We start from the raw sequence: 27,950 nt of genomic DNA on the forward strand, positions 1-27,950 counted from the left end.
GGTCATGTGTACCACAGGCTATGAAGGCTATGCATGACCTATGATAAATGCAAGGTTTTGGAAGTTAAAGCAAAGTATGTGAAATAAATTCAAGATTTGGAAGTTAATACGTGGTCTGGATAAAATACATTCAGGTTTAAGGAAGTTATACCATTAGAATGAACAAAACATACATCACAAATGTGGTGACAAAACCATTCTACTAAATTCACATGAAATATTGGAACATTTGAAAAATGTTCATTCCTGCTTATCTCATACTTCTGAGAGCTCTCATATCAAAGCATATGACGTTTTTTCCATTTATTCTAGCTCAAACTTACTTTATGCCAAATCAGCGGAAATGATACGGGCGACAGAGGGTTGCTATGGCGTCAATCTGAACAACTTTGGAACCGAAGGCAAAAGAATCATTAAACTATTAGAAGCCGAAAACTGTACGAAAAACCACATGTCACAGAATTGCGATATAGCGGGACTAAATACGTTAACTAGCTTGATATTCTCCCCATACTACACAACTGAATCCTTAGAATCTGTATGTAGGTAAGTCTGTATAAAATTTAAACCTTACCTAGGGTGATTTAAAGTCGGATATTGAGGAAATTAACGAAACGAGTCAGAGGTAAATTGGCCTTTTTGTAGAATTTAAATCAGTGCTTGTGTGGAATGTATCCAATCCTATCTTCATTGTCCATGTATAAACGACAATACAACAAATATGAGAACCTTCTCCTTGTTGTACTATGCCGCAAATATAGATTTTACGTTTATTTTAATCTTTTTCAGATTATTTGATGAAGTCGCAAGTGAAGTCATCAGCAAGTTTTCGGAAGGGAAATGTTGTGACGTTACTGCTATCGAAACACTGATAACAGTATATCAACATATTCATCCGCACTGTCGTCATTTAAACATTGGGCCTGTGTGTGAAGTTACAGTGCACCTATCCTGTCCGAGTCATTCCGATAAAACTTCAAATACAAATAGATCGAAGAATTCAACGATTGGCGATAGCAGTCAGTTTAAAAATAATGGATTTATCAGTAAATTATGTAGTCAGTTTAGTAGCCAGTCACAGAGAGAATTGAACAATCAGTCAGAGTCCGATGTTGCAGTTGAAAAGACCGGATGTGATGTGTCAGACATAGTGAGCAAATGTTTGGGTAGCTTTACCGGCTGCAGGTATAGTTCTATAATATAATTCAGAGTTAGGAAACTGTACATGTGAAAGACTCTAACACCTCCGATTGAACAATTCAGTATATAAAATAGAAAAAAAATATGAATGTAGAAAATTACCAAGTTCGATGCCAATGGCGTTCATGAAAAAAATTTAAACATATTCTTCATGTTCGGATGTGTTCTAAGTAAAAACAGTTTTGCAATATTTTGATATGAAACATTTTGCCAGCACAATGCTTTGTACTCACACTTTGATATATATATGAGCTGTGCCATGGGAAAACCAACATAGTGGCTTTGCGACCAGCATGGATCCAGACCAGCCTGCGCATCCATGCAGTCTGGTCAGGATCCATGCTGTTCGCTTTCAAAGCCTATTGTAATTAGAGAAACTGTTAGCGAACAGCATGGATCCTGACCAGACTGCGCAGATGCGCAGGCTGGTCTGGATCCATGCTGGTTGAAATACACTATGTTGGTTTTCTCATGGCACGGTTCATATGCATATTCTTACGATTTTTTTTGACTAAAATGAAAAGAAGGTAATGAGAAAACAACAGGAAGAAGACAGTATTGTGTATCTGTATAATATATATATTTCAGTGACACTGCTTTGGAAGACTTAACGTTGTGTGTTCAGAATCATACTGCCAGTTGTTCAGCAGTGCAGATAGTGCCAGTTGCCATGACATTTGATAGAATTGCTTTCTCTTGTGGAAGAGATATCAGCAGGGTTCCAGATTATGTAAGGTACGAACTTGAAACAAGATTATCTTTATGTTAAAAAAATTCATGAATACAAAAATATTAACGTTTTTTTAAATATTTTGTAGCTTTGTATTTTGGTGATCATTTTAGCTAAGCACTACCTTTAGCTGAAAAAAACTGAATTAAATCTTATTGCTATGCTAAGAAAAAGGCATTGTAGGAATATGCAAAGTGCAACATAGTTATAACTTTGCGGTACTTTTGAAAAAAGTAAGATTGTAAATTGTGTCAAAAGCATGTTATTTTTTTCAGTGTGGAAATAGAACATCAATACCACTGTCTACAAGAACTTGCAAAAATGAATACAGCCTCAACTCCAGAAACACCCCTGAAGATAAGCTTATGTAAGACCATGAATTCAGTCAGTAGCTGCCTGGTCTCCAGTGAGATACCTGGTGCTCTTGTACCAAAAATGTACTTTAATGGTGTTGAAGGCAATGTGAATCGTTTCAAAGAATTCATATGCACACATGGTAAGATCCAAATATTCTAATACAGGTCGTTTACTTACTATATATTCTTAGAGTAAAGTAATTTTAGGTGAATTTAAAGGTAGCTCTGTCGGCAAAACCTTGTTTTACAATGAATATAATACTGGGTAGAAAGAATCTGGTAGGCAACACATTTGGCTAATCTGAAATAAGTTTCAACATATTATGGAAATCTGTTGGCACAACGGAGAAACTATACCAACTGTCCGAAACAACTGTAAGAAAGTATATAACGCATAAATAATCTCCGTTGTAATGGAATTTAATTTTTTTTTCATATATTTTAGATTCGGCGGAAACAGAAGAAGAAAACAGTGGGAATGGAACTTGTGATATAGCGGCTATATCTGAGACGGCGTTGCACTATATTAACTTTGCACTCACTTCACCTCCTATGATAGGAAACGATGCCTGCATGTAATTACAATTACCAAACCTGTTCTATTTCATCTAGGGAATATATGCACTATTGTTAAATCATTTATATCCGTGGGGGATTAATCATCTAGGATTTCGTGAGTATGTTAATCCACGCAATTAGGTCCCTGTGAACAAAGACAATTCCAATTCATTTTATATATAAAATTAAGATCCATAAATTTAATTCTCCACAAATCCGTGATTTTTTTTAATGAGAGACATATCAAATCCGTTCACCTGATATTTAGGGATGACATTCTATATTTTTCTATCATTTTCATCATATATGATAAAATGTGTCTCTCCGATGGGATTAGGAACACTACGCCTACTATATATTTGTACTACAGTATTTTTTTGATGATCTGCCTTACAGTGTGTCGCTCTGAATGTGTTGGTTGTGCTTTCATCCTACTCTTATTTTTAGTTCAGTGAAATTCAGTGTGTGTTTATTACACTGTTAATATAACAATATATATTTTAGTTTCGCAATGGAATTAGAAACCCTCAGAAAAAACCTGACAACGTGCTCGGGTATGCATAACCATCCACTAGATGGCGTGTTGTCTTGGATACAAAAAGAGGTCAAGGTTACATGTGATGCTAATTTGGCTGCTGTAATGTGCCAACAATCAAACTGTGATGTAACCATGACAACAAATCTCCTAAAACAGCTTGGCTACTATCTGTTGGTGACCAACTTTAATGACATGGTGTTTTGCAAGTAAGTGTTACGTCAACATTTAACAGGAATAGCAAAATTAAAAAAAAAACATCACAAATCCAAATACAAATGTACTAATAAACTTTAACAAGAGTACCGCCTGCGGGTGCCATCGCTCATCTGTAAGTGTTGGACATTATGTAAAAAAAGAGTAATGGTTCTTGGCCTTCTTACTCATCTTTATTGATGACAAAAATATGTGAAGTTTCAAAGCTATAAGAAGTATTCAAGAAAAGTGAACTTAAACAAAAAAAACCCAGGAAATACAGTTTTTCTAGATTATAATGGCCCGCGCGCCATGATTCTTACAAAATGGTAAACAAGTGTGCAAAGTTTCAAGGCTATAGCTACTATAGAATTCAAGAAAGGTGGACCTAAATAAAAAGAATGACCGTAAACAAGTGTGCAAAGTTTCAAAGCTGTAGCTTTTATAGTCTTTGGGAAAAAGTGGACCTAAACAAGTTTTAACCAAGAAAGTCAAATTTTCTTAGTACAAAAAGGCCATAATTCTGACAAAATGCTCATCAGAGCTATGGTCATGGTACTTATGGTACTTGGCTTACATAGTCACCTAATAATGATACACACATATGCAAAGTTTCAAAGCTATGGTTGTTAAAGTTTTTGAGAAAGGGTGAACCTAAAAATTTTTTTACCAACGCCGACGACAATAACTTGTAGATCTTTAACAAAAAATCAGACGAGCTAAAAATGTAGGTAATATTTAAGTTGTTCTTTTATAAGTATGAGGTAAAAAGTATAGCCCTATTGTTTTGTATTGTATTAGACAAGTTACTTTAGAGAGCTTGTATATTTTTTTCAGATTATACGAGTGTTCGTTTAAAAGAATTGCTAAAATTCATTAAATCACTGTATTGTTATTCTTTATTTACTACAATTATTGAATAAAAAGCAAAAAATCACAAAACCTGGAGGGTTGCCCATTTAGGAATAGGTATTATATAGACGTAATGATTTAGAACTTTATTTGAAAAAAGGTACGTTTTAAAGTAATTGATGTTATTTGTATTTGAGATTTCAGTAGTTTATCTGATGCTTAGTATAATATTGATTTTCCGATATTCCATGGAAATCTTCGGCTATCCCATGGAAAACTTTGGCTATCTCAAGGAAATCATGGACAAAACACATTATGCAAAAATGCTGCTATCATTCTGCCGTAAAAATCAGAATTATATTGTATGTTTTACTGTAATATATATATTTGTATTTTATCATAGAAAAGTCGCAAATGTTCTTCACGGAGTAGAATGTCTAGCCGACAGTTGTAGAGAAGATATGACGTCACTACATGCAGAAGTGTTGTACATAAGGTCCGTTGTTGGTACTAGGTGTCCGGACCTGACCTACTATCTTCATTGCAGTGACGGAATGATGAAAGGTAAACGTTCTTAACATCGTAAGACTGCGGACTTATACTTTTACCCTCATTTAGATATAAAAGAATCATCAGATAGCACTTAGTTACTTAACAGCTATATACCAGATAATCATTGCCTAAAATTAATCTATATTGAATGTACGTGTTTCTGATGAGAAAATTGAAATACTCGTATATAATTTAGAAATCCATCTTTTGAACGTGAAAATGTGCCCAGTAGTTTTTACCACTGTGACAAAAGTTCCATACTTAAAAAATAAACAAAAAATATTGCATTTGACATCAATTTCTGAAGCATTTCGTAATTTTTTAAGTAGATGTTTCTGTTATGCAAGCTGGCTATGTTTATTTAGTGATTTTGCTATCCAAAGAAAATGGGGATTGATTTTCTGATGAACATAACTGACGCGGTTCTACAATGGTACGCAATGCGTCAACATACCAGTGCTTGTAGCAAACCGGGAGGTTGTTACACGCGTTATTGTTAGAAAACCAACTGTCTCAGTTTTTAAAAAGGAAAACTAGATTTAAGGGAAAAACTACAGTGCACATTTTTGTGCAATAGAGTAAAGTGTCGTCATATGATAATGGCTACGTTAAGAAAATAAAACGAAATCCAGCACCCCTTTAACAGTTAATGGTACTGTCCAAATTGAAAGATGGACATGTTCATTATAGAAATTAGCAGGGTAAGGGTTAATTATAACAATGAGATATCAATCAATTTAGGCCAACAGAACAATGCCAGAAACATTACAAATGGAGACAGAATTCAGAAAGAATCAGTAAACGAAACAAAAAATGGTGTAAATGGAACCGGAATTGCGGAAACATGTAACGTTATGCAGTCCAAAATGTGTGTGAACAGTGTTCGATTGCCTGCAGCAGTTGATGGTCTTTATTGCAGGTAACCAATTTAACAAAATTTAATTTCAGAAAATTTCTCTTAATGTTATATATAATACGTAAAGTTTGGAAGCGATCCTTTCTGTATACAAAATAAGTCTGAAACAGTATGCTAGAATGAGTACATATGTTTGTTGTGTTGGGTTTAGTGTCGCACCGACACAATTATAGGTCATATGGCGACTTTCCACCTTTTGATGGTCGAGGAGGACCCCAGGTGCCCCTCGGTGGGTTATTTCATTACAGGCGGGTACCTGGGTAGAACCACTGACATTCCGTAAGCCAGCTGGACGGCTTCCTCACATGAAGAATTCAACGCTCCGAGTGAGGCTTGAACCCACATCGGTTAGGAGCAAGTGATTTGAAGTCAGCAACCTTAACCATTCCCTTAACCACTCGACCGTGGAAGTCCCCAGAATTAGTATATAATGTTTCTGAAAGCATTTATTACAAAACGAGCTGTACATTGTTTTTAATGCATACATTGTAGTTAGATCTATATTTTATCCGACTTAATATAAATGTTGACAGCATTCATTGTTTCCAGCAAAATGATGTCAGTAATGAAACAATTGTCAGACTGTGTTTTACCCAAACTTCGCGGATGTACGTCTGCTGAACTGACCGACGCAGTGACACACTACCAAACTTTGTTCACGAGACGTAGACAGTACTGTCCAACCGATTTCCTCACTCATCTATTTGGGGAGCTTATGGATGGAGACCACTGCGAAATTCCCCAGTGTTTCACTGCAGCCGACTGCTATAAGCATTTCAAAGCTAAAGAAGAAGGCAACTGCGGGTATGTTTTATGTCTAAATCATGGAGCAGATCATGTAAAGAATATGTAACCATTTCATAACAATAGTGTCTGCTATGAAGTACGTTTAAAAGAGACATTGGACTTGTAACACGATTGAAATTGAAACAAAAGAAAGTTGTATTTGTTTCATATTTATGTTCATTAATTCTTGAAAATACTTCAGTAAGGAAATATTTATTCCATATATTTACCATATGTTTAAGGACTTCGTACATGTTTCACGTTGACTTTTTTTTACATTTAAGTATATTTTGACAGGAGATAACATTTGTAAATGCGCACAATTTTGAATACTGACTAAGCGGTGTACTTAAAAGTCCTTTCATGTTTCATAGAAATCTAGATGATATTGAGCAATGTGTCTTTTACGCAACGGAAGGATGTAACTATTTTCAACAGCAAGCTTCGATGATAACATTACAAGCGTTTGTAGTACAAGAAGGTCTACCAAAGGAATGCTTGAAATCCAAGCTGGCCTCCATGAATACAAGTACTGATAAGCTTATAGAATGTGTGCTTGACTTCAATCAACAGATGTCAGACATTTTGTCTGGAAATATGACAGGTAAATGTGAACTTATTGATATTATTTAAAAATATATCTTTACAGAAAAAAAAAATGAAGCTTTGTGTAGTCAGCAGTCCCTTTGTTATGCTAATGTCCAACATATCTAGGACTGACAGATCTGTGAAGTACATATTTTGGTACAGTTTCGCAAAAAGGAAACAGCTTCATTTAGAAATAGTCTCTTTGGGTTTATATATTGCTTTAGGTGGCATTTAGCTTGCCAATGCATTCTCAATGCACGCACAGAAAGCAAGTTAGACAAGCATCCATGGCAGTCGGAAGCTTCGGTCTTTTTCTTGGTTTTGAAACAACTATCGTAATACCGAGCCACGGACCAGAATGAGTACAAACATTTGACTAACAGCTTGATACAGATTTCAGAACATGAAAATTTCTTGTTTATCTCTCTTAGGTAATATCACTATCTCTAAAGCGGCTCACATGTGTTTTTTTTTTTTTTTTTTTGTTATTTACTCTTTTAAAGTATAGTAGATCTATAGATCTATTTGATAATTAAACATATGAAGGTTTTACATGTGAAAAAATAGAATGAACCATGTGTTTTCATAGGGTATTACTTAGTTAATTATCAAGAGTGGATTTATATGTTGTATAACACATTTCTGTCAAATTATGATAAATATTCATTGCAAGAGACATTTTCGGTTTACGCCAGACACCACGTGGAATGCGTTCAATTTTCTGTATTAAAATTTATTATTTTCAACTTAGTATTTAGTTACTGTTATTTTATCCAGGTTCTCCATCCTGTCATCTAATGACGTCATACATCACGTGTCTAGAGACTACATTGGAGTTAGCAGACATTCCGACAGTTGTGAAAGAGCCCTTCAATCATCTAGTACTTGTTGCAAAACCAGCGACTGAAATAGTTTGTAAACAAAAAGGTGATAGTCGTTTTATAGCTGTACTCGCGCGTGTATGATTTTGAAGGTTCATAATGCCTTTGTTTATACTGTGGCTGCAACATATTTTATTATGAACATAAAATATATTAACTTCTTTTTAAATCTTTTTTCCGGGATAACTGTTTTCTCTCATATTTGTGAAAGGATCGAATTTTGTTTTACATAGCAGAAAGAACTACCAGATCCACTAATTTTATTACCTCCCGTTATAGCTCTAACTCTGTAAGTTCGTGTGCAATAAATTAAAGGCTGTTTTCATACCATGTTATTATGCATATATCTAATTGGACAGCTGTTTCGTCTGTTTTAACATAAAATGTAAAGTCTTATGAAACTTTATATGAGATATGTTGCGTTTGATATCACGACTTTCACCTCTCCTCCTCTTTTATTTTTGTTTTCAAAACAGCAATGTCATTAACACTATTGTGAAAACTGATAAATTTGCAGAAATGAAATTGAAAAAATTGTTCTTTGAATTTTATGAAAGCAAATTGTGTTATATACAGGTCAATCTTATAAGGCTTGGGCATGTTTATTTATTACCAAATACACCCGTGCAGAAATTGAAATTTTTCAAATAAAAGAAGAAAATCAACAACAACAAATAAACCATTTCAGTTTAAACTAAGACGTGGTTTTGTAGCTATTTGCAACTGAACATGTTTCGGCAGTGGTACCTTCACAAAAAAGTTTCTTTAAACAAATTATAATGAAAATATTCTTTTTCTGATTACAGACGACGAATTGTCTCAAGAACAGAAACCCAGGAAAGGTATTCAAATTACAAATACTAAATTATAAAAGTGTGTTAGAACCGTTTGCTAACACACTTGATATAGTCACTGCGGATTTTTAAAACTGATGAATGGTAAAGTTCATGGTTTGTTTGTTTTGGGTTTAACGCCGTTTTTTTCAACAGTACTTCAGTTAGGTAACGAGGGCAGTTAACCTAATGTGTACCTGGATTCTGTACCAGTACAAACCTGTTCTTCGCAACTGCTACCTTCCCTACATGAATCAGAGGTGTAGGACGAATGGTTTCAGACACAATGTCTTCTATCAAAGCGTCACGGAGAACATACGTTTAGCCCGGGAATCGAACTCACGACCCCGCGATCTGCAGATCTGCGCGCTCCCTACTGAGCTAAACGTTTGGGCTAAAGTTCTTAATTGAAAAGTTCAACTTGATATTATCTCTTTTGTTGTAGTTTTTTAAAAGGTAATTGCAAATAAAGAATAAATAATAACAATTAATGAATTTTGAACAGTTCATTAATGTTACACATTTATTTATTGCTTACATACGAAGTATTACGTTTTTAACACTTTATTTTAGAACATGGCAACGAAACATGTGGCACAGAGAAGGGTTTATATTGCTTGAAAAAGTTCTCAGCAAACGTTTTGTTATCACCACTGTTTTCTTATGATGGAAAACAAATGATCTGCAGCCAGTACGTATAATTATGTTCCAGGAAATATTCAGTGTTAGTTTAAAGTATTGAACACGTAAATAAATATAATGTATTCTCCGTATGCTCTTTCGGCATTCACCGGATTTTTCGGAAAGCCTTGTGCGCGTTAAGCTATATTTAAGTCCGAAGAATGCCGAATCAGCTAACGAGAATACGTAATTACACGGAAAATGCCGAATGTTATTACGGTTACACTACCTTAACTTTTTTTTAAAGTTTTTCAGAACTTGGAAGAAATTGTGTACCGACATCTTTTTTCATATCAATTACCACGGTATAACTGTAGAATCTTATTTAAGTATGAGTGGATTTGATATTTGAATTGGTACACTGTTAAGTAGCAATCAGACGTTAATTTTGTTATGTTTCGATCACAAACATTTGAATAATCAGACTGGACATATGTGTATTACATTTAGATGATTTTGACAAAAATTTAGAAAATTAGTGGTTATAGAAACATTTGAGTCTGACACCATGTCAGCAGTGAAAGTGAGGAAGAATAATTGACAAAAATATTAATTCAGCATTCATAAGTTTTGACTAACGAGCCATATTTTCTATATTTTCAGTTTATCAGAAAGGAGTAATTGCTTAGCTGATGCATTGTCTGAATGCAGTCACGATGAAATTACAAACCCGTATTACAACGTTTACAGTTTAATAGAGATGCTGTCACAGCTGACTGGTGTTTGTTCTCCCAGTCCTTTCACGTGCAGTCCTGAGATAGCAATGGAATGTGTATCACATCTTGGTTACGTTTTAAGGGCACGTTCATACCTTGAAGACGTCTGCTTGTATGTAATATTCTTGTTTCAAATTCTTACTTTTGCAGAAGACTACGTAGTTCTAATTGTCAATGTAAGAATCTGTGCTCTCGTTTAGAAAGTGTATGGTCCGATAGGGTTTGTTATAAACCTGTCTTTTAATAAAATAGGAGCCTTTATCACTTTAAGTACAGTCAAACTTGCTCGAGAGACCACGTCTGTTTAGAGATTAAGAGACCAATTTTTCAGTTCACGTTTGTGTAGTTAAAGAACAAATTATGTTGTGCTTAGAGGCCAGTTGCGTAAAATGAACATATTTTCTCCGTCCCTTGAATGTGTTTTTTTTTAATGTAAGTAGTACTGTAACTAAAACCAGATAATATCTTTTCATTAGTTCTCTTTTTTTCTCGTGCAGTGTTCTTCAGCAGACAGAACTATGCATACGACAGACTACAAGTAGTTGTGACAGTTTTACAAAGAACTCAGTTCTTCAGCTTTATGAGCCAATCAGGTGCAAGGCTTATTCTGTGTGCCCGAGCGCTATACAAATCAGTGAGGATGTTTCAAGAGAAACTCCCGAATCTTGTATAGATCCAACAGGTACACACCATTTTATAATTTATAACATGCCGCTTTTCAGTGAATTATCGAAATATTTGAGTGAAATATACCTGTTATTTTCACAGTGAAAAATATCAATATATTTTTCACTTGAAGTCTCGTGGAAGAAACATTTTGAAATTTGTGTGCTTTTGCTTAATGTACATTAATTTTTCAGTGTAAATATATTTGGTATAAATGTGTTACAAATTATTTGTCTTGCATATTGTTAAGTTCCAAGACCAATTGATTTTGAACAGCACAAATATAAAACATACAGTAAATGAACTGAAACAGTTATCAAACAGCTTGTAATCAGTCACCATGATCCCATAGAGCTTGAAGACATGTATCTACATTCAGCATGTATAAATTCTTAGGTAAAATGAAGTATCAGACAGGCTGTAAGACGTGCTCTTGTGTGTCCACAAGTTGACAAGTACAATAATGAACTTTTCAGACGCGTTTGAGCTTCAGAGTATAATACATAAGGTAGAGAAGTGACAGTCTTTACTTAAAAATTGAGAAATTGAAATATTCTGCCAGCCATGTAGTACTTTATCGTGCTGCTGTTTCATTTAAAACGATAAATGAACTTATAAAATTAATAACAACTCACCTTAGGATGTATTTGTGGTACTATATTTGTAGAAGTGGTTGCGCATTCAGGAACTTGTAGGCCATTTGTAGCTCTAAGATGTCTACAAGATGTAAATGACGCTGCTACTGGAACAACGAAGGACAGAAATGCTACCTGCAGGTAAACTATAGACTGTTTCGCGTGCTTTGACAACGTTCATTCTTTATAATTAGAAAAAAAAGTCATTCATATGAATTGTCACAAGACACAGAAGTAGATATGCATGCTTTTGTGAAAGTTTATGCAAGCAAACAAAATATATTCATAGAAAATTCTACATTTTAGGAATTATGAATCTGCTCTTACTTGCTTCTTCAACAATTTAAACGCTTGTGACGATGACGTCACAATCATGATGTCAATGTATTACCTACTGGAGGTTTCCAACGTTATGGATAAGATGTGTTTCACGACTATCAAACATGACTGTGACTCTGCTGAAGAAACGGAGTGTGATCTGGATCAGTTAGAGGACTGCATTGAACATTTTCGTGGTATTGAAGAGTTTGGCACTGCAAAAGAGAGATGTTTGTACGTATAATATACTGCTAGATTCTACATTAGTTTTCATTTGAGATCATTATCATTTTGTGAAATGATATTTGATTTTCGCACATTAAAATAAATATTCAAAAACCTATGTTTTACTTGAAAATTTTCAATTTGAAATAGCATCAAAATAACTTTTAAATAAACACTTGTATTTCTTTGTAACAAACCAATATATCTACGTCAAATTTTAGAAACATTAAGTTCGTTTTAGAAAATATATATAACAAATGCCGTTTCTTTCTCTTCAGAGCCAGAACTGATGTTAAACACTGTTTTGAAGTCACTACAAGGTCTTGTCCAAAGATTACAAGATTATATGCAAAGACAAGATTCTTGAAGAACACCTTAAGGGAAGCAGATAATAAAGAAAATATGTGTGACAATGTGCACCAATGTATATTTAACTATATGGCGTATTTCAATGTAACTCTGTCACACCAATCTCGTCATTTGAATGGTGATAATGATCAAAAGAATCCGGAGACTAGTTTAAAGACTGTTTCTAAACAGAAGCATGATCCGATGAAGATGTATCAATGTCATGCTCGGCTAGATGAATTGTCCTGCATTCAGTCGCATCTTGAAATGTTACCAGAAGATGTTGCAATGGTTGCTGGAAATTTACTGATGCACATGGATAATGCATTTGCTGATGTATGCGCAGGTCAGTAGAAGCTGAAATCTACATAATTTCATTACTAATGAAAATAGTTGCAAAACCTGATGACAGTATAGAATTACCATGATTTTCAAATGGCAGTAAAATTGTTGCATATATCCTATATAAAAATGAATTATTTACTTAACAGGAATTTCACAATCATTTCTGTAAATGGTAAATGATTGCAAGAGATGCTAGATATTTGTTTTTCTACAGCTTAGTAGGGGGTGGGGAGGGGCGGGGGCGAAATCAAAAGTAAACATCCGATGTTCACAAGGAAATGGACCCGTAACTCTAATGACACTCAATATTATAACCTATTCTCGCTAGGTAATTCGACATTCTTCGGATGTAAATATAGTTCGACGCGTGCATGTCTTTCCGTAGAAACCGGAGATTACCGAAATCGCACGCCGAGAATACGGAATTTGCCGATTGTCATTACGGATCCACAACCTTAAATCGCTTTAGGTTGCGAAACGTAAAACGTCAAAATCTGTAATATTTATGATATGCTTTTCTTTTGCTAGTTTTTCATCTTGAAATATAATTTGAACTTACAGTTATAAGTATCCCGTAAATAAGAACAATTGCCAATATTTGCATATATACTTATTAATGTAAATTTTTCAGTAACTCGTGCAAAGGAATTTGATCTTCATATTGTGTTACGTTGCTTATATGTACTAAAATTTATTTTACACAGTTCAAGTCGGACTTCTGCCAGATCTACAGGGATGTAATCAAAGTTGTATTAAGTGTCTTCAGAACAGAATTCAAATGGAGAATGATACATTATTGACATTTGTCAGTGACATAATGAATGCATCATCTAATACTCCAGTGTTTTCTTCCTCCAAATTTTGTAGGTAAGAATAATCAAATGTACAACCGGGATTAAGATTTGGACGTTTAAACTCATACGTTCGGTAAATTGCATACAAGTTAGCAATTGCATGGTCACTTTTTGAGTTATTAACTTTCTTAACGTAGTACTGAAACCTTGTATCCTAGGTCTGTATGTCGAGATTGATATTAATATACATTTTTTATTGCCTGATCTCATTTTTTAACATCTTATTTACAAAATGTAGATCAACGTTGGCCTCTCTGAGATGGTATACAAGTGGTCTGTAAGGAATAGTACCAACTTACCGTTTAATATGTTTATAAAGGGAAGTATTATCTAGTAAACCATTTCCGAAGTATGTTTTGTATCTTTCTTCAACCGTTTATAATAAGGTATCTTTTACATCTTCTCTACAGTGATACAATTTACGGTGTTCAGCTTAGTATGGATATATAATCATTAGAGATAACATTTCTTTTTCTTTACTTAATACAAAGCTGCTTGCTGCATTATATTGCAGTCTTGACAATATTTTGTTTAAGGTTATTTGAAAAGCTGAAAGCATCAAGGAATGATAGCTTCAACGAAAGCTGTTTCGACAAACAGGATGACTTGGTCTGGCACAGCCGTCACATGAACGACATGGCCAATCTTTATGACAAATACTGTAACAGACCATGTAATACAACACAGGCTGATATTTGCATTAATCAGCTGGAAAGTGACATTTCATCATTGGGCAAAGAAGGGTCATGCTTGTAAGTATTCATATTATATATTATATCTGTTTAGTATTGAATTTCTTAGTTTTAAGAAAAACTGACGAATGTAAACAAGATTAATGAATATCAGAAGGTATTGTCAAATATCTGTTTTCAATGCTACCATTTGGATTATAGTAAGTCTGTTAAGACAGCATCGAAACATGTTATGAAAGTAACAACAGTTTTACTTTTTGTCTTCTGAGTTTTTAATCTATATGTGGACGTTACTTTTATCTTCTATTTTTTGAATTATATTGTAATGGTATGTCGGCATTATTGCATAGAACCCCGGCATACACATTACATCATGATATAGAACCCGGCATACATCATGATACATTCAATCGTCAAAATATGCTCTGTTTTTAGATCATTCAATGAAACGCTCAAATGTTTGGAAGACAGTGTGACGTCATGTGAGGCCAATGTAACCAACCAGTACTTTAATCAAGCAGAAACGATCTTTCGGAACACCGGCATTACCTGCTATATTATGCCATCATTTGAGGTAAAGAGCTTAAGTCCGATGTTACAGTAGTGGACCCGCTAGGACAATCGGTAGTTTCCTTTGATTACGTCTTCTTCGTATGTGACTTCGGCATTTTCCGGTAGTTACCGGAACCATTGTCCGCTTTAGCTATACTTACGGCCGGGGAATGCCGAAATAACAGACGAGAATACGAAATATCACGGAACACACCGAATGCCATTCCATTACTTTAAACACGAAATAGTAATTACAATACGCTAATAGATATTCAGAAAATATATACTAGTATGCCATTTCCATACTTTGTTACTGTAAATGCTTGATAATTTCTTTTACATAAGCGACGTAATCTTTGGCACAGTTGTGTATATTTCACCCGAATCCTGGTTTGGCATCCGCGCCTTCTAGTCACGTTGTTTGTTGTATTTTGTGACAGTGTTTAAACCTTACCGGAAGCAGTTGTGTCTTGTTTCATACTATATGACAATTAGCATGTAGATTGTGACTGATCTAACCAGATATGTTGCTGCATTTTCTACAGGTATCGTACTCGTCTACCGAACTAGTTATGATGGAGGGTGAAATGTCACAACAAATGAGTATATCTGTTACCATGACGAGACCGGTTATGGACAGTTGCTATGGAAGCAGTTGTCATATGGAGGTCTTTGTCAGCATGGAACAAGTTATGGCGGAGTAAGTCCTGGATAAGTTATTCTGCTTGACGAATTTCATGAGTCTCTAGAAACAATGCACAATTTGTTATTTTTAAGGATAGCCAATTGATGTCGGTTCAGTGTTACGATTAAACGTGATTTGATCAGATCTATTTTACACCCACTTCGAAGTTATAGATCCTTTGAAGGCAAGTTAGGAAATTTTCCGACATTCTGGGGAAGTACTTTTTCCATACGTGACGTTCCAAATGTCGTTTCAACAGTTTTTCTGTCCTATAAACGGCGGTTTCTGCTTGTAGCACAGTGCTCAGCATTTTAGTGGATCATCACGCTGTAGAAACGTGACATGACATTCTACCCTCATTATACATTGGAACTGTTTCAACATTTACATATATATACTAAAATCTCTGTTACCATATATCAGAAAAGAGCATTGACATATTTGTCACTTTCACCGATAAGCCGTATGATTCCTCTCTGAAAATAAATGACATCACAAAGATACGATGAATTTATGTAGTAAAGATAAAGTGGGTGGGAATAAAATATAAAAAAGGTAGCTTTTCAGACGTAGGATCCATCACATTAGTCTAGATATAAGCTGGCAGATGTTAAGATGAATCATAAGAACATGACAAGATACCATGCGAGCGAATTACGACAAAACGCTTACCATTACAGTCGAGACTGCATATTATCTTACCCAGTAAAAGTAGTTCCAGTGATGTCTCGAAATAATTTCGCCCGTATAAAGATCTCCAACAATGGATGATACAACATCAAATGCCATTCGAAAGTAAGCTTCTCCCAAGAAATACTTAGCTTTGACAAAATTATCAAAATTGAAACACAAATTTTTGGCGTGAGTTATGATTTTTTTCTTTCTTCTGTTGCTCTAACAAATATAGAAATGTCTATAGATACGTACAATTTATCTATATACAAATCGTTAAATTGCAGATGCTCATCTGGTCAAGAAATACCACAAATTCTGATGGATAACTGTGTGTATATTTTTGACGTTAATAACACAGCCAGTACGCACCAGTTCAACTTCTATCCTCGAGTTGATCACAAAGTGGAAGATAAACGTAATGTAACAGTAAATGTGATTGGTCAACTGTGGGAAGATGGCTCCTTAGCAACCGGCGATGTCTTAGCAACTGTTACTATGGTGCTAGAAGACCGAGATTCCTCAGGTGTGTGCTATTTGATAAGCGAGCCTACAATCAAAACTTTCGACAACGTGTAAGTATAAACTAAGCACAATTTAGTATTTTTCTTCTTAAGTGGTCGTCTCCCTTGTTAGTATATTTCCACCATCAACGAAAACCTATCTATCTCATGTTTCAGCTGTGCATCATACTCCCAAATCATATCGGTTTATATGAACATCTTTGACATCTTTTGAATATGTCAAATGACAAACAATGCCATTTCATTACCAAGCATAACATGTAACAATGTGCTTACGAAAGTACATCCAAACTAAATGAATATATACTTATAGTCTGAGGTAAACGGTGTCACAGTAAGTTCATAATGCATATTCATTAATTCTGGTCTGAACTGTCTTTATGAAAATGGCCGACTTCCAGTAAAAATGCAGTGTCAAAACAATGCGTTTGTGTTTTGGTAATATCTGGATAAAATTGAGTATTTTTCAAGAATTAGATTTGTGTTTACTGTTACAAATGCATGTGTATTTTTGATGGAATGTTCTTTTTGCTTTCTATTGTTCAGATTACAAGCTAATAAATTAATTCATGTTGTTACTAATGGTGTTCACTTGATTGTTGACATCTCTGAATATTTTATAGCGAGAATATATTTGCTCATATGTTCAAGTTTCTCGTCATTCAGGTTTATTCCAAAAAGACCACGACTGATCTCCCCTTAAGAAGCGAGTAATTGACTTTTAATAAAAGTGCAATGTTTGTGTATGCAATTTTAAACTTATTATCTAATAAGTCCGTCCCCTTTTTGTGACTGGAAATGATGGCAGCTGATCTACAGTCATATCTATTTGATGACAGTGGTAAACACAGATTGTTTTACTGATTATGTGTTATGCCATAGTATCGTTTTAGTTTATTTCAAATCTACAATGAAAATGATCTTTCATTAATTAAAAGTAATGGTAAATGTGCTCAAATTTAGACATTTTTTCTCGATTTTTTTTATTTTCCTATGGTTTCATTTGCAGATTGGCATTTTTGCACCTGTTGATATTACACCAGAAAATCACAATATTAAAATGTTAATAAACATATGTTTTCGTAAAGACACTGATCCACCTTTTTTAAATTAAGACCGAGGCCCATTGCTTGTACGATGGGTGGAGGAGCTATGAAAGGGTCATAATGAAAACAAATGTTTATTGACTATTTTATGATATGATCATGTTAGAAACTTTTAAGGTATTAGGCCCCTAATAGTAATGTTTAAAAAATGGCATTTGTTTGGTATATTCTTACAGTTGACCGTGCTTCGCACTTATATGCAAATTTTTAAAAACTTTTACCGTGCCGTTTTTTATAAATTTTGTGTAATTTATGGTATTTCCTAAAGCTCAAGTTGAGACAAATTTCAGTGGTGGCCTTTATCCAAAACGTTTTCAGAGAATTTATTATTCCATTATTTTTTATAAAAGAAACATCGAACTATTGGTAAACAATCATAAAACTTAAAATAAAAACTGTCAAATGAATATCATTTTTTCTAGGGTGCCTCGAGTAAACGGATTTGATCAGACAGAATTCCAACTCCAATATTGAAAAATTATGGTCGAATCCTGCGGGTCCGTTTTGAATTTTGCTCACTTTATTCAAAAATAACCTTGGGGCAGAAGTAAAACCTACCTACATTTCTTCCACAATATGTAATCTAAAGAATGAAGGCAAAATAGAGAACTTTTACCACATGTAACTCAGTATTTTTAAAGATGTCTAACTCTACCCCTTCTGCTTTAGAGGTAATTTTACTTTGAACAACAAGAAATCGCATATCAAATGATTTTTTTCCTACTTTTGTACAATAAATCAATAACAAGTCTTGAAAGAAGTAAAAACTTACTAGAAAAAAAGGAAAATATGGGAAAAAAATTTTGGTCCCAGTAGAGCTTGAACCTACGCCCCCCCCCCCCCCCCCCCCCCCCCCCTGAAAAAATTGCTGTCAAAGTAGGTTTATGGTAGGAACTGAATACTCTTCAAAAAGGAGGTACTCTATTATGGGCCTAATACCTTAAACGATGTACCAGAAACATGCAATCCACGTCTGCATTCTTAGTAGCAATTGTGGCGTTGAAGTAGAAATTACACGTCGTGAGGAAAATAGTTGTATGAAACCGAACAATATCCGTAAAATCCGAGTGGCTGCCGTAATGCCCGGTCATTCAAGGCCTGGCAATTAACGTGCATATTGGTATAATAATGCACGAACTGGGATGACCGTATAATAGGACATATTTCTTGTAATCATGCTATCACGCAATATAAGCAACTGTCTGAAAGTTGTTGTTGAAGTAGAAACTATGAGTTTATGTCTGGTTTCAGGTTGTATTACAGTTTCAGTCAAGGAGAATACATTCTCTATCAACATGATACCTTGCAAGAAAAGGTAAGCAACAGTTCGTAAGATGAATGAAGTAAATTTGCAACATTCTGTGTGGTAAAACGTATTCATTTTTATTTTTATTTTGAATCAGAAACAACGATTTGTTTTACTTGAATAATTCTCAGTAATTTTCCTGAAGGAAAATATGCTGATAACAGAATTGTTCGTTTGTCTTTAAATAGTTGTGTTATGACACGAAGTCGTTTATTTGTACTGTAATGGGATGTGGTCAAAGACGTAAACTTTTATAATCCTTTCAATATGAAGTGCTGAGGAACACAATACTTTTTATTGTGATCGTGCTGTTTATTCAAATAGTTTTAAATTGTGAACCTTCCTGTCGCATTTATTACTTCTAAGTTTGGCTTACATGACTACAACTTAAAAAAATAGAAAGGAAAATTAATTTCTGCCAGTCTAAGATAAACAAACATCAGTAACAAATCTGCTTAAAACACATTTTCGATTTTCAGGTACATGTCGGTTTTCAGCGGTGCCGCCGATCATCTGTAATCCCCTGTCCCTGTGTGGTGATGGTACAGTCTGGAGACGATACATTTATCATTGACAGATGTCGAAGGTCTGGAGAGCTCTACCATGCTCTGGAGTTCAAAGTTTACAAGAACAATGACATAACAGAACAGACTAGAGTGTATACACTAACTAACAGGAACTTCTTTCAGGTAACATTGTCCTGGCGTTTGACATACCATTGAACTGCCTGAACGATCACCTGTATTAGGCGACGACTTGCCTTAAGCAGCCAGTCAGATATATTCCAAAACTGACATTTGTTCAGATTTTAACTTGTCTTAAGCAACCGTCTGTCTAAAGTAGCCAGATGATGTTGCTCAGTTGGCCAGCAACTTTATACAAGTTTCACTATATGTTAATTTCTCATACAGAATTTAAATAGAGTGTAGCCTTGCTAAAGGTTTAAGTACATGTTGTTTTTTTTTAATTTAGAAGTTAAAAGAAGAAAATCTCAACACAAATGCAAATCATCAAAAACTAGTAATTGATGCTTTATACACAGTCTTTAGTTCCGCCTTGAAACAAGGACAAAAGCCAACTAGGAAACGCCACACTGCAAGAACGTTGCCATCCATACAACACTCTGCATAGAACGGTTCTAAAGCAGTTGTACATTTAATTGCCCCTATGAACAAACCGAGTCCGCTACCATTTTGCTTGGTTGTGTTCTTGGCTTCTGAAGAATCTTCATGCAGATTTGATATTTTTTTTTGTGTTTAAGTAAGGATATAAATATTAGCTGTTCTCTTGTTTTAGTTTGTATTGCCATCAGGAGCAATAGTAAATGTCCGGTCCGGTCGATTTTTGCTAGATGTCTGGATTAAGCCATCAGCTTTGGATTTCGGCCATACTTCCGGTAAGTGGATGTGTTCTGCATAAATCAAACTGTTGCGACTTTTGCAAATGAGATCTTCGAATTTACTAGCATTTATTAAAATTAAATTGCTAAGCCTTGATGATTTAGAAATAGCCTTATTTTCTGTGCGATATTAAAGGAGTATTACTTTCAGAACAAATACCGTGTTCTTCCATTGGTAAGTCCTTTCGTGGACCTAAACTTGTTACATAAAGTATGGCGTCATGGTTGTTAACATGTTTAATGATTCTTATTATGTAATTATTACTGACATGTATCTTAAAATGGTACATTTCACGCAAAAATTGTTACATCTACAAGTGTAAAAGTCCCTAAATCTTTCAGGTCTTTGCGGAACCTATGATGGAGACAGGGAGAATGATTTCACACTGCCAGATGCGAGCGTGGAAGTGCTAAGTGATGTGTTAGAATGGCGGGGAAACTTTTTGCCCTTGACTTTTGTAAACTCATGGAGGTGAACAGTCATACATTCAGATTTGCAATATTCATATTTGTTCATATTCTGACAGCACTTTATTTATTGCATCAGTATGTATGTAATATTGTTTGCTGGATTTAACGTCGCACTGACACGATTATATGTCATATGGCGACTTTCCAGCTTTGATGGTTGAGAAAGACCACAGGTACCACTCCATGCATTATTTTATCACGGGCGGCCGTCTGGGTATAACCACCGACCTACCGTAAGCCTGCTGGATAGATTCCGCACATGAAAAATTCAACGCCTCGAGTAAGGCTCGAACCCACATCGGTGAGGGAAAAGTGATTCGAAGCACTCGGCTACGGAGGATCCGACGTATAGACTGTATTTTATATGTAGTAAAATACCAACATTTATATAAAAAAAAAACTGCAAAGTGCATTAGACATGTTTTATAAAAGGGGCACTTTAAATTATATATAAAGTATTTCATGAAAGATGAACATTAATATCTTTCAAAAATACAGTGAAAACTTAGGTGTGGTTATTTCAAAATCAAATTGAAAGAAATTCAAATCTTGATTGATATACTAAACAATTTAAAAGAAGAAATTTTGAATAATATGTAATTAATGCATTCAGTATGTACTGTATCTGAAATTAAATTACGTTTGATATGTTTTGTTTTTCATTAGACCAGAAAACACCTTATTTGGTGGCGTACAGGAAAGCGATAATTCACTGCCTAGCGAGCTGTTAGGGACAAAATGTGCTTGTACAAATTTAACTTGCACACCGACTGACATTGTAGAGACATGTGACTTCATATCAGGAGTGGATATCACTGCAGATCTTGAACTTTACACACAAATTATAGAGGTGCAAACCCGGCGGAGGAGACAGACTGAAAATGTTTGGGATAATATTGACTATGATCCGGAAAATCCTACTGGTCAGGTAACATAAATGCCTGCTTTCGTCAATCATCAATGATGAAATAAACTCGTACGACCCGTCTTGTACCACGGACTTTGTTATTAAAACCGTTCTGTCAATATTCCTATAGAAAGCTTATATAAATAGCATAGTAAAAAAGAACATTCATGTAATATAAAGTAACTATCAAATACCTGAGTGGTTCACTTTCTGTAATATTATGCTATATTTAGTTTTTGCGCAGACTTTACAAAACATAAATACATCTCCAGGCTAAAGAATAAAATCTGTAACAAGATCCTTTGGAAGCATAGAATGCAAGCAAGAAAAATAATAGCAGACTCGCTTTGACTGAGTCTGTTCATGAAACATATCTGCACTGTATTTCAGCTTCCTACTTGGCCAACCGGAAGTGGTTTGACGGAAGAAGGTGCAATCCAGACTTGTGAATCAGCATTACGGAATCATGCATCTTGGGACATTTGTAGTGTCGCTGTTGATACGACATCGATAGTGTCTTCCTGCGTTACAGACATGCTGGTATGTCATACGATTCTATATTATTCAAAATATTGCTCTCCTCTATATGCAAAATGGCACTGGTCTTCATACCATACATACAGAAATATTTGATATAAAATACTTCTAAAATATAAAGACAATGTTCTTCACATTTCATTTTAAGTCTAGAAATTATGGAAATATTGTGCCGAACTTGTTTTTTTCATCATCTTTTTCAACCTTAAATCGAAGAGGACTTGAAGCATGAACACCCAACATTCGTAGATGTTCTCGTGTCTTGTTTCAACTGTACTCACAGTGGAAATCCCATACTAACGTGTTTAAAGTATGGCTGATTTATTCTGAATAATTCTATTTCAGCTGTCCGATACTGATGAATTTGTGAGCGAATATGTGGAAGATATGAAGTTGCAATGTAAAGTTGCGGTACTGTCTGACCCAAGTATTGCCTCTCTTTTGAGTCAAACCCAGGAAGAACTTGTGTCCTACCTTTTGACCTTGACATGTCTAAACGATTGTAGTGGTCGTGGTCAGTGTGTGAATGGTATGTATTGTACTGTCATATAAGTACAACTATTGTGTCTCATACGTGCACAGGTATTTGCGAAAGTAAGTTCATATTGGTATATTTAAAGATATGAACACGTGAAGCAATTAGAGCTCTACAAGATATTCATATGAATGTCTTTTGTCTGTGTTAAAGACCTGCTCAAGTCCTACCTTTTAACCTTAAATTGTCACTGAAAAAGCATGAAAATCCAGACTATGAACAGTGACGCCGGTCAAAATAGAGTCTATTTTATATAAAATTCTATATAAAATACCTGTGGTTTTGCGTGCTAAAGTGTGGCGCGTGGCCAAGTTATAGATCTGGTTACATAGGAATAATCATATAATGCACTTTACTAATCTACAGGTGTTGTTAAAAGGACTTGGCTGACAGCAAAGTATTATCTGCACTTTATTTACTACGTTCGTTATATGCTGTTACTTTAACAGAAAGGCATGTCTCAAAATCCACAGACTATGTTTTTTTGAAAAAGTTGATTCTGCGTTCTTTTCACATTTAATAGGAGTCATACTTCTTATAATATACCAAAAGTTATTCTTTGTAACTTATTAAAAATTAAAACCTGTTATTGTTTACAAATATATACTTCACATTGGGTTTGGTATCAAGCTTGGATTAATTTTAGCTTTAATGTATAATCACATTTGGCTTCTGGGTTCATACACACAAGAGAATTGAATAGCCGCGGAGCAGGGCTTTATTGTCCTTCTATGGTAGCCGACAGAAACGGTGGGTGCTCATCCCAGATATTGTTTTTTTTATTGCTTTACACATTAAGGTGTCACTTCGTCATATTCAAAAGTACTTTTGCTTGCAATTCAGATGTTTGTCAATGTGATGCTGGTTACCTGGGTGACGACTGCTCAGGTTCTCTAGATACGGCCCCAGCGATAACATCTCTGTCTGAAAACATATATTCTGAAGTAGCAGGCTCTGGTTTGACTGTGATCTCCAGACAAGTGGTTGTGTATGGCAGTGGTTTTGAGAATTCAAACAATCTTACTTGTCACACAAAACAAGTTGAGGTAAAGATTTCATAGAAATTTTAAAGTTTTTTACAGTAAATATAGAAATATCAATGGTTGTATTATTGATATCTAAAATCGTTTCGATTAAAATTTCTTTGTCACAGTGGTTTCTTAGCTTTGCTCTTAGCGAAGTTTCATGTTTAAGATGTTTGATCTTTTCCTTAGACATAATGATATTCATGTAGGAATAATCTGAAATAAAATCATTATTTAAGCCTGGTAAGTAACGCATCGTCATTTTTATTGCAGGTTTCTGACACCGGATATCGCAGCGCAGATATTGTTAGCAGTTCTAGAGGAACGTTCTTGACATCCGGTACACTTCTATGCGAAGTGTTTGGTTCCCTGCCTTTGACGGGTCTTTTGTTGTCTGTTAGCAACAATGGTGTAAACCAGTCTAATGGTGTGATGTACATATTTCAAGATCCAGTCTGCTTTGATTGCGACCCAGACGCAGAGACATGTAATAATCAGGTAGATACCACTTTACATTAGCAAATGATAAAGACAAATAAATGAATATTATATGACATAGCTGAGATTTAATCCATCTGAGGTATTATGTGTTACAGTTAGAGGAATATTCGACATTATAATATTCTTTCCATGTGTAAAACAAAAAGTTTTATAATGTGCTATTATACATTTCAGTCAACAAGTTGTGTGATTGAAGGACAATGTTATGCAGCTGGAGTATATAGTCCAACAGATCAGTGTCTTCTCTGTGACCCTGTTTCAAATTTCTGGATATTTAAACCTTGTATGTATAGGTATTAATTATTGTTTTTAAGTATCTACCTATTTTCTTGGTCCAAGCTCAGAACTTGATTCCTTATTTGTCTGTTCGTAAAATTTACTGAATGGCATAAAAATTGCAGTTATCAAGCTTTGATAAATCTTTTTCTATGTTCTGTTTTATAGTCATGGATCTGCGATTTTCGTTTTATTTACAGCATCCACATGTGTTACAACAAGTACATCCACCACTTCATCTTCGACAAGTTCCACCTCTTCTACAACTTCAACGACGTCTTCAACATCAAGTTCTACTATTTCTAGTACAGATTCCACGTCAAGTAGCACTAGTTCCACAACATCTAGTACAAGCCCAAGCACATCAAGCTCTAGCTCCACAACTTCGAGCTCTACCTCAGCCTCTTCAAGCACAAGTCCATCCACGTCAGTATCTTCACCGACCTCTCCATCACCTTCTACACCAAGTACCACTCAACCTGGACAGGAAGGAGACAAAGACGAACAAGATGGGGATAAAGAAGACACGCAAACATTCAACATAGTCATAATTACAGGAGCATGTGTGGTCGTGCTGATTGTTGTTGTGACTGCAATATTTGCATACCGTTTGCGAAGGTGAGTATTTCTTTTAACAAATGATATGTTTGATCAACTAGTAAAACCGTAGTTTTGAGAATTCAAATTTCTTTGTTGTGATGGAGCTTTAATCTGATTATTACATGTATTAGCAGTTTTAGAAGATCTGTTAGGTTACATTTTGACAAGGAAATGAGTTTGGATATGGTTTCAATGGAACTTGTTTTCAGACTCTTTTCACTAAGTTGATTGTTAACCTTGTTGCTTGTATTTGGTGTATGTACATTAGTTATTAAAATGATGTTAATATGCAATTTAATAGTAATATACTCTGTATGTTCTAGTGAGCTAGGCAATATAACTTTTTTCCTCTTTCAGGAAAGATATCCGGACATCTAAAGCGGGTAGCTCAGTAAACTCCTCTGAGCCGCCACCAAGAAAACAAGGTCAGACCAATCCTGGTTATAGTAGAGGAGAGGCAGTAAGACCTATTGCCGGTGACCCAGTAATTCAACCTCGTAGAATTACTCCGCTATATAGCGCCGCCTTCAATACTGAAGGACTGGAGGGGCGGGCAGGAGCTCCTGATATATATGAAGATGACCCAGGTCTACACACTGTCAATATAGAAATATTTGACGAAGGAAGAGGACGCAGCAGAGAGAGGCCAACTGGAGAAAGACCTGTTATGTACGATCCGGAGTATGACAACGCCGGTTTGGAGAGGAGATACACTATCCCAAGGCCATATGTTGCTCCCCAACCAGCGGGGATATACCCGGAGGTTAGAAGACAAGGTGTAGATGCAGATTATGATAATGTTACACCGGAGAGGCAAGGAGCGGACAAAAGAGAAAGTCCAATGCCAGATTATTATGAGGCTGATGGCGCCGATGTTACGCGAATGTAAATGTGCTATTTGACTTCATTGTTTTTATACGGTATAATCTGTATAATAGGTTGTCGCTAAGCATTAGGGTAACTACAGTTTTCATGAGCATGTAAATATAAGTTTTCTTCACAAGTGATGAAACGAAATACTCAGATTGAATTGAAATTGTTCATTGTTTAAACATATTTTACTCTTCTTATCTTGTACATTTAAATACTCTATGCCAAATGAAAACAGGAAACATATTATAGCTTTACAAACACCTTGCAATTTATTGTCAGGACTATGACACTGCCTGCCTTATGCAGATCATGTGAATTTACTATTACCTACTATTTAAAACAGCAATATAATGTTAGTCAGATCATGAAAATGTTTAACAATTGTTTATACTCGAATCCTGGTGAAATATTTTTGTTGTAGCAGATCCTTGTTGTTTTTTTTTGTCTTCCTGTGATTCAAACTCAATAAATTTTGAATCATATATGGTACTAGTATGCCTTATTTCAAAACGTGTATGAAGCTGTGTTTGGCATATGATGCTATTGTTCAGTGAAAATGGTCGTGATTTGCAATTCATTTTAAATTATTACGGGGTATGTTGATAACTTTTACGCAGTTGTACTTTTATTTAAAGGTGTTTAAGGTTAAATAACGGATTTGCTTGAAACATTAACATCTGGCCATTTACACTTATGTGTGTATTTAACGCTTAATACAGGATGAATTTTCACCGGTTTCTAAAATTTGACATTCCTATTCTGTTCGCCCAACCAAGGTATAATTAAATTAATGAGAAATGGAAGTTTGAAAATATATAATAATTACCGTCTTTTGTCTATCTTGTGGCTCATCTAAGGTAGTTTGGAAATATATTATTTGAAGCTAGACACAGATCTTAAACTTGCCTTTTGGTTGAGATTGCTGAAATATCCCGATATCTATCAAATGTAAATGCAAAACTAGAAGTTATAAATACTCCGCTTTTTAAATATTTTCATATCAAATGGGGATATTTACAAAATTTTGTTAAAAGAAGCACAATAAAACATAAATTTGTGGTAGGAATTAAGCAGTGTGAATGGGTCTATAGTTCCTTAAATTTGAAATAGAATATACTAAAATTTCGCTTAATGTGATTGACCGCCTTTAAATTATTCTTTAATTTTCAAATTGAGTGTACTGAGTTAAGCGAATTTCTTTGATGTAGATCATATCAAACAATCAAAAATGCATTTATTGTTAACAGGTTTAGTTAAAATATTGTCAGATATTTCCAAACTTCGTTATTCCTCATATGCACTTGTTTTTATCTACGAGGATACATAATACGGTGTTGATTTCAATGTCTCACGCAAATTCTTGTTTACTATGTAACGCAATTCTATTTTACTATTTCATATCTTTACAAAATATACATCAGCTGTTTATAAATACTCGAAATATGCATTATACAGAGAATATATATATTTTAACTTTTATCAGTCGTTCCTGTTTTTGTCTTCCGCTGTGTCAGATATA

At 34.8% G+C, this 27,950-nt stretch overlaps 1 protein-coding gene across 1 annotated transcript; it reads left to right on the forward strand.

The window, feature by feature from the left end:
- The first annotated feature begins 318 nt into the window (after positions 1–318).
- On the forward strand, positions 319–27,910 carry LOC123547250 (uncharacterized). The gene is made up of 35 exons (XM_045334201.2): positions 319–546; positions 790–1,185; positions 1,789–1,935; positions 2,206–2,426; positions 2,732–2,861; positions 3,349–3,588; positions 4,830–4,990; positions 5,720–5,897; positions 6,444–6,698; positions 7,055–7,284; positions 8,046–8,195; positions 8,956–8,991; positions 9,556–9,673; positions 10,267–10,491; positions 10,877–11,061; positions 11,713–11,821; positions 11,987–12,232; positions 12,502–12,917; positions 13,621–13,783; positions 14,307–14,522; positions 14,898–15,036; positions 15,560–15,714; positions 16,659–16,946; positions 19,253–19,316; positions 19,787–19,996; positions 20,604–20,703; positions 21,049–21,178; positions 21,844–22,105; positions 22,475–22,624; positions 22,967–23,150; positions 24,000–24,202; positions 24,455–24,679; positions 24,857–24,965; positions 25,159–25,576; positions 25,916–27,910. The coding sequence occupies exons 1-35, from the start codon at positions 344–346 to the stop codon at positions 26,445–26,447; spliced, it is 7,194 nt and encodes a 2,397-aa protein (XP_045190136.2). The 5' UTR covers positions 319–343; the 3' UTR covers positions 26,448–27,910.
- The last annotated feature ends 40 nt before the right edge of the window (positions 27,911–27,950 follow it).

The sequence above is a fragment of the Mercenaria mercenaria genome, chromosome 9, assembly GCF_021730395.1.
Source record: "Mercenaria mercenaria strain notata chromosome 9, MADL_Memer_1, whole genome shotgun sequence".
NCBI classification, from domain to species: Eukaryota; Metazoa; Mollusca; class Bivalvia; order Venerida; family Veneridae; genus Mercenaria; species Mercenaria mercenaria.

What these genes read in the sequence shown, in the direction of transcription:
- LOC123547250 (XM_045334201.2), top strand. Translation starts at nt 344, where the DNA reads ATGATACGGGCGACAGAGGGTTGCTATGGCGTCAATCTGAACAACTTT. An exon ending in AAAGAAGAAGGCAACTGCGG is followed by an intron (nt 6,699 to 7,054) that starts GTATGTTTTATG and finishes CATGTTTCATAG; the next exon opens with AAATCTAGATGATATTGAGC. An exon ending in GGATTTCGGCCATACTTCCG is followed by an intron (nt 20,704 to 21,048) that starts GTAAGTGGATGT and finishes TAAATCTTTCAG; the next exon opens with GTCTTTGCGGAACCTATGAT.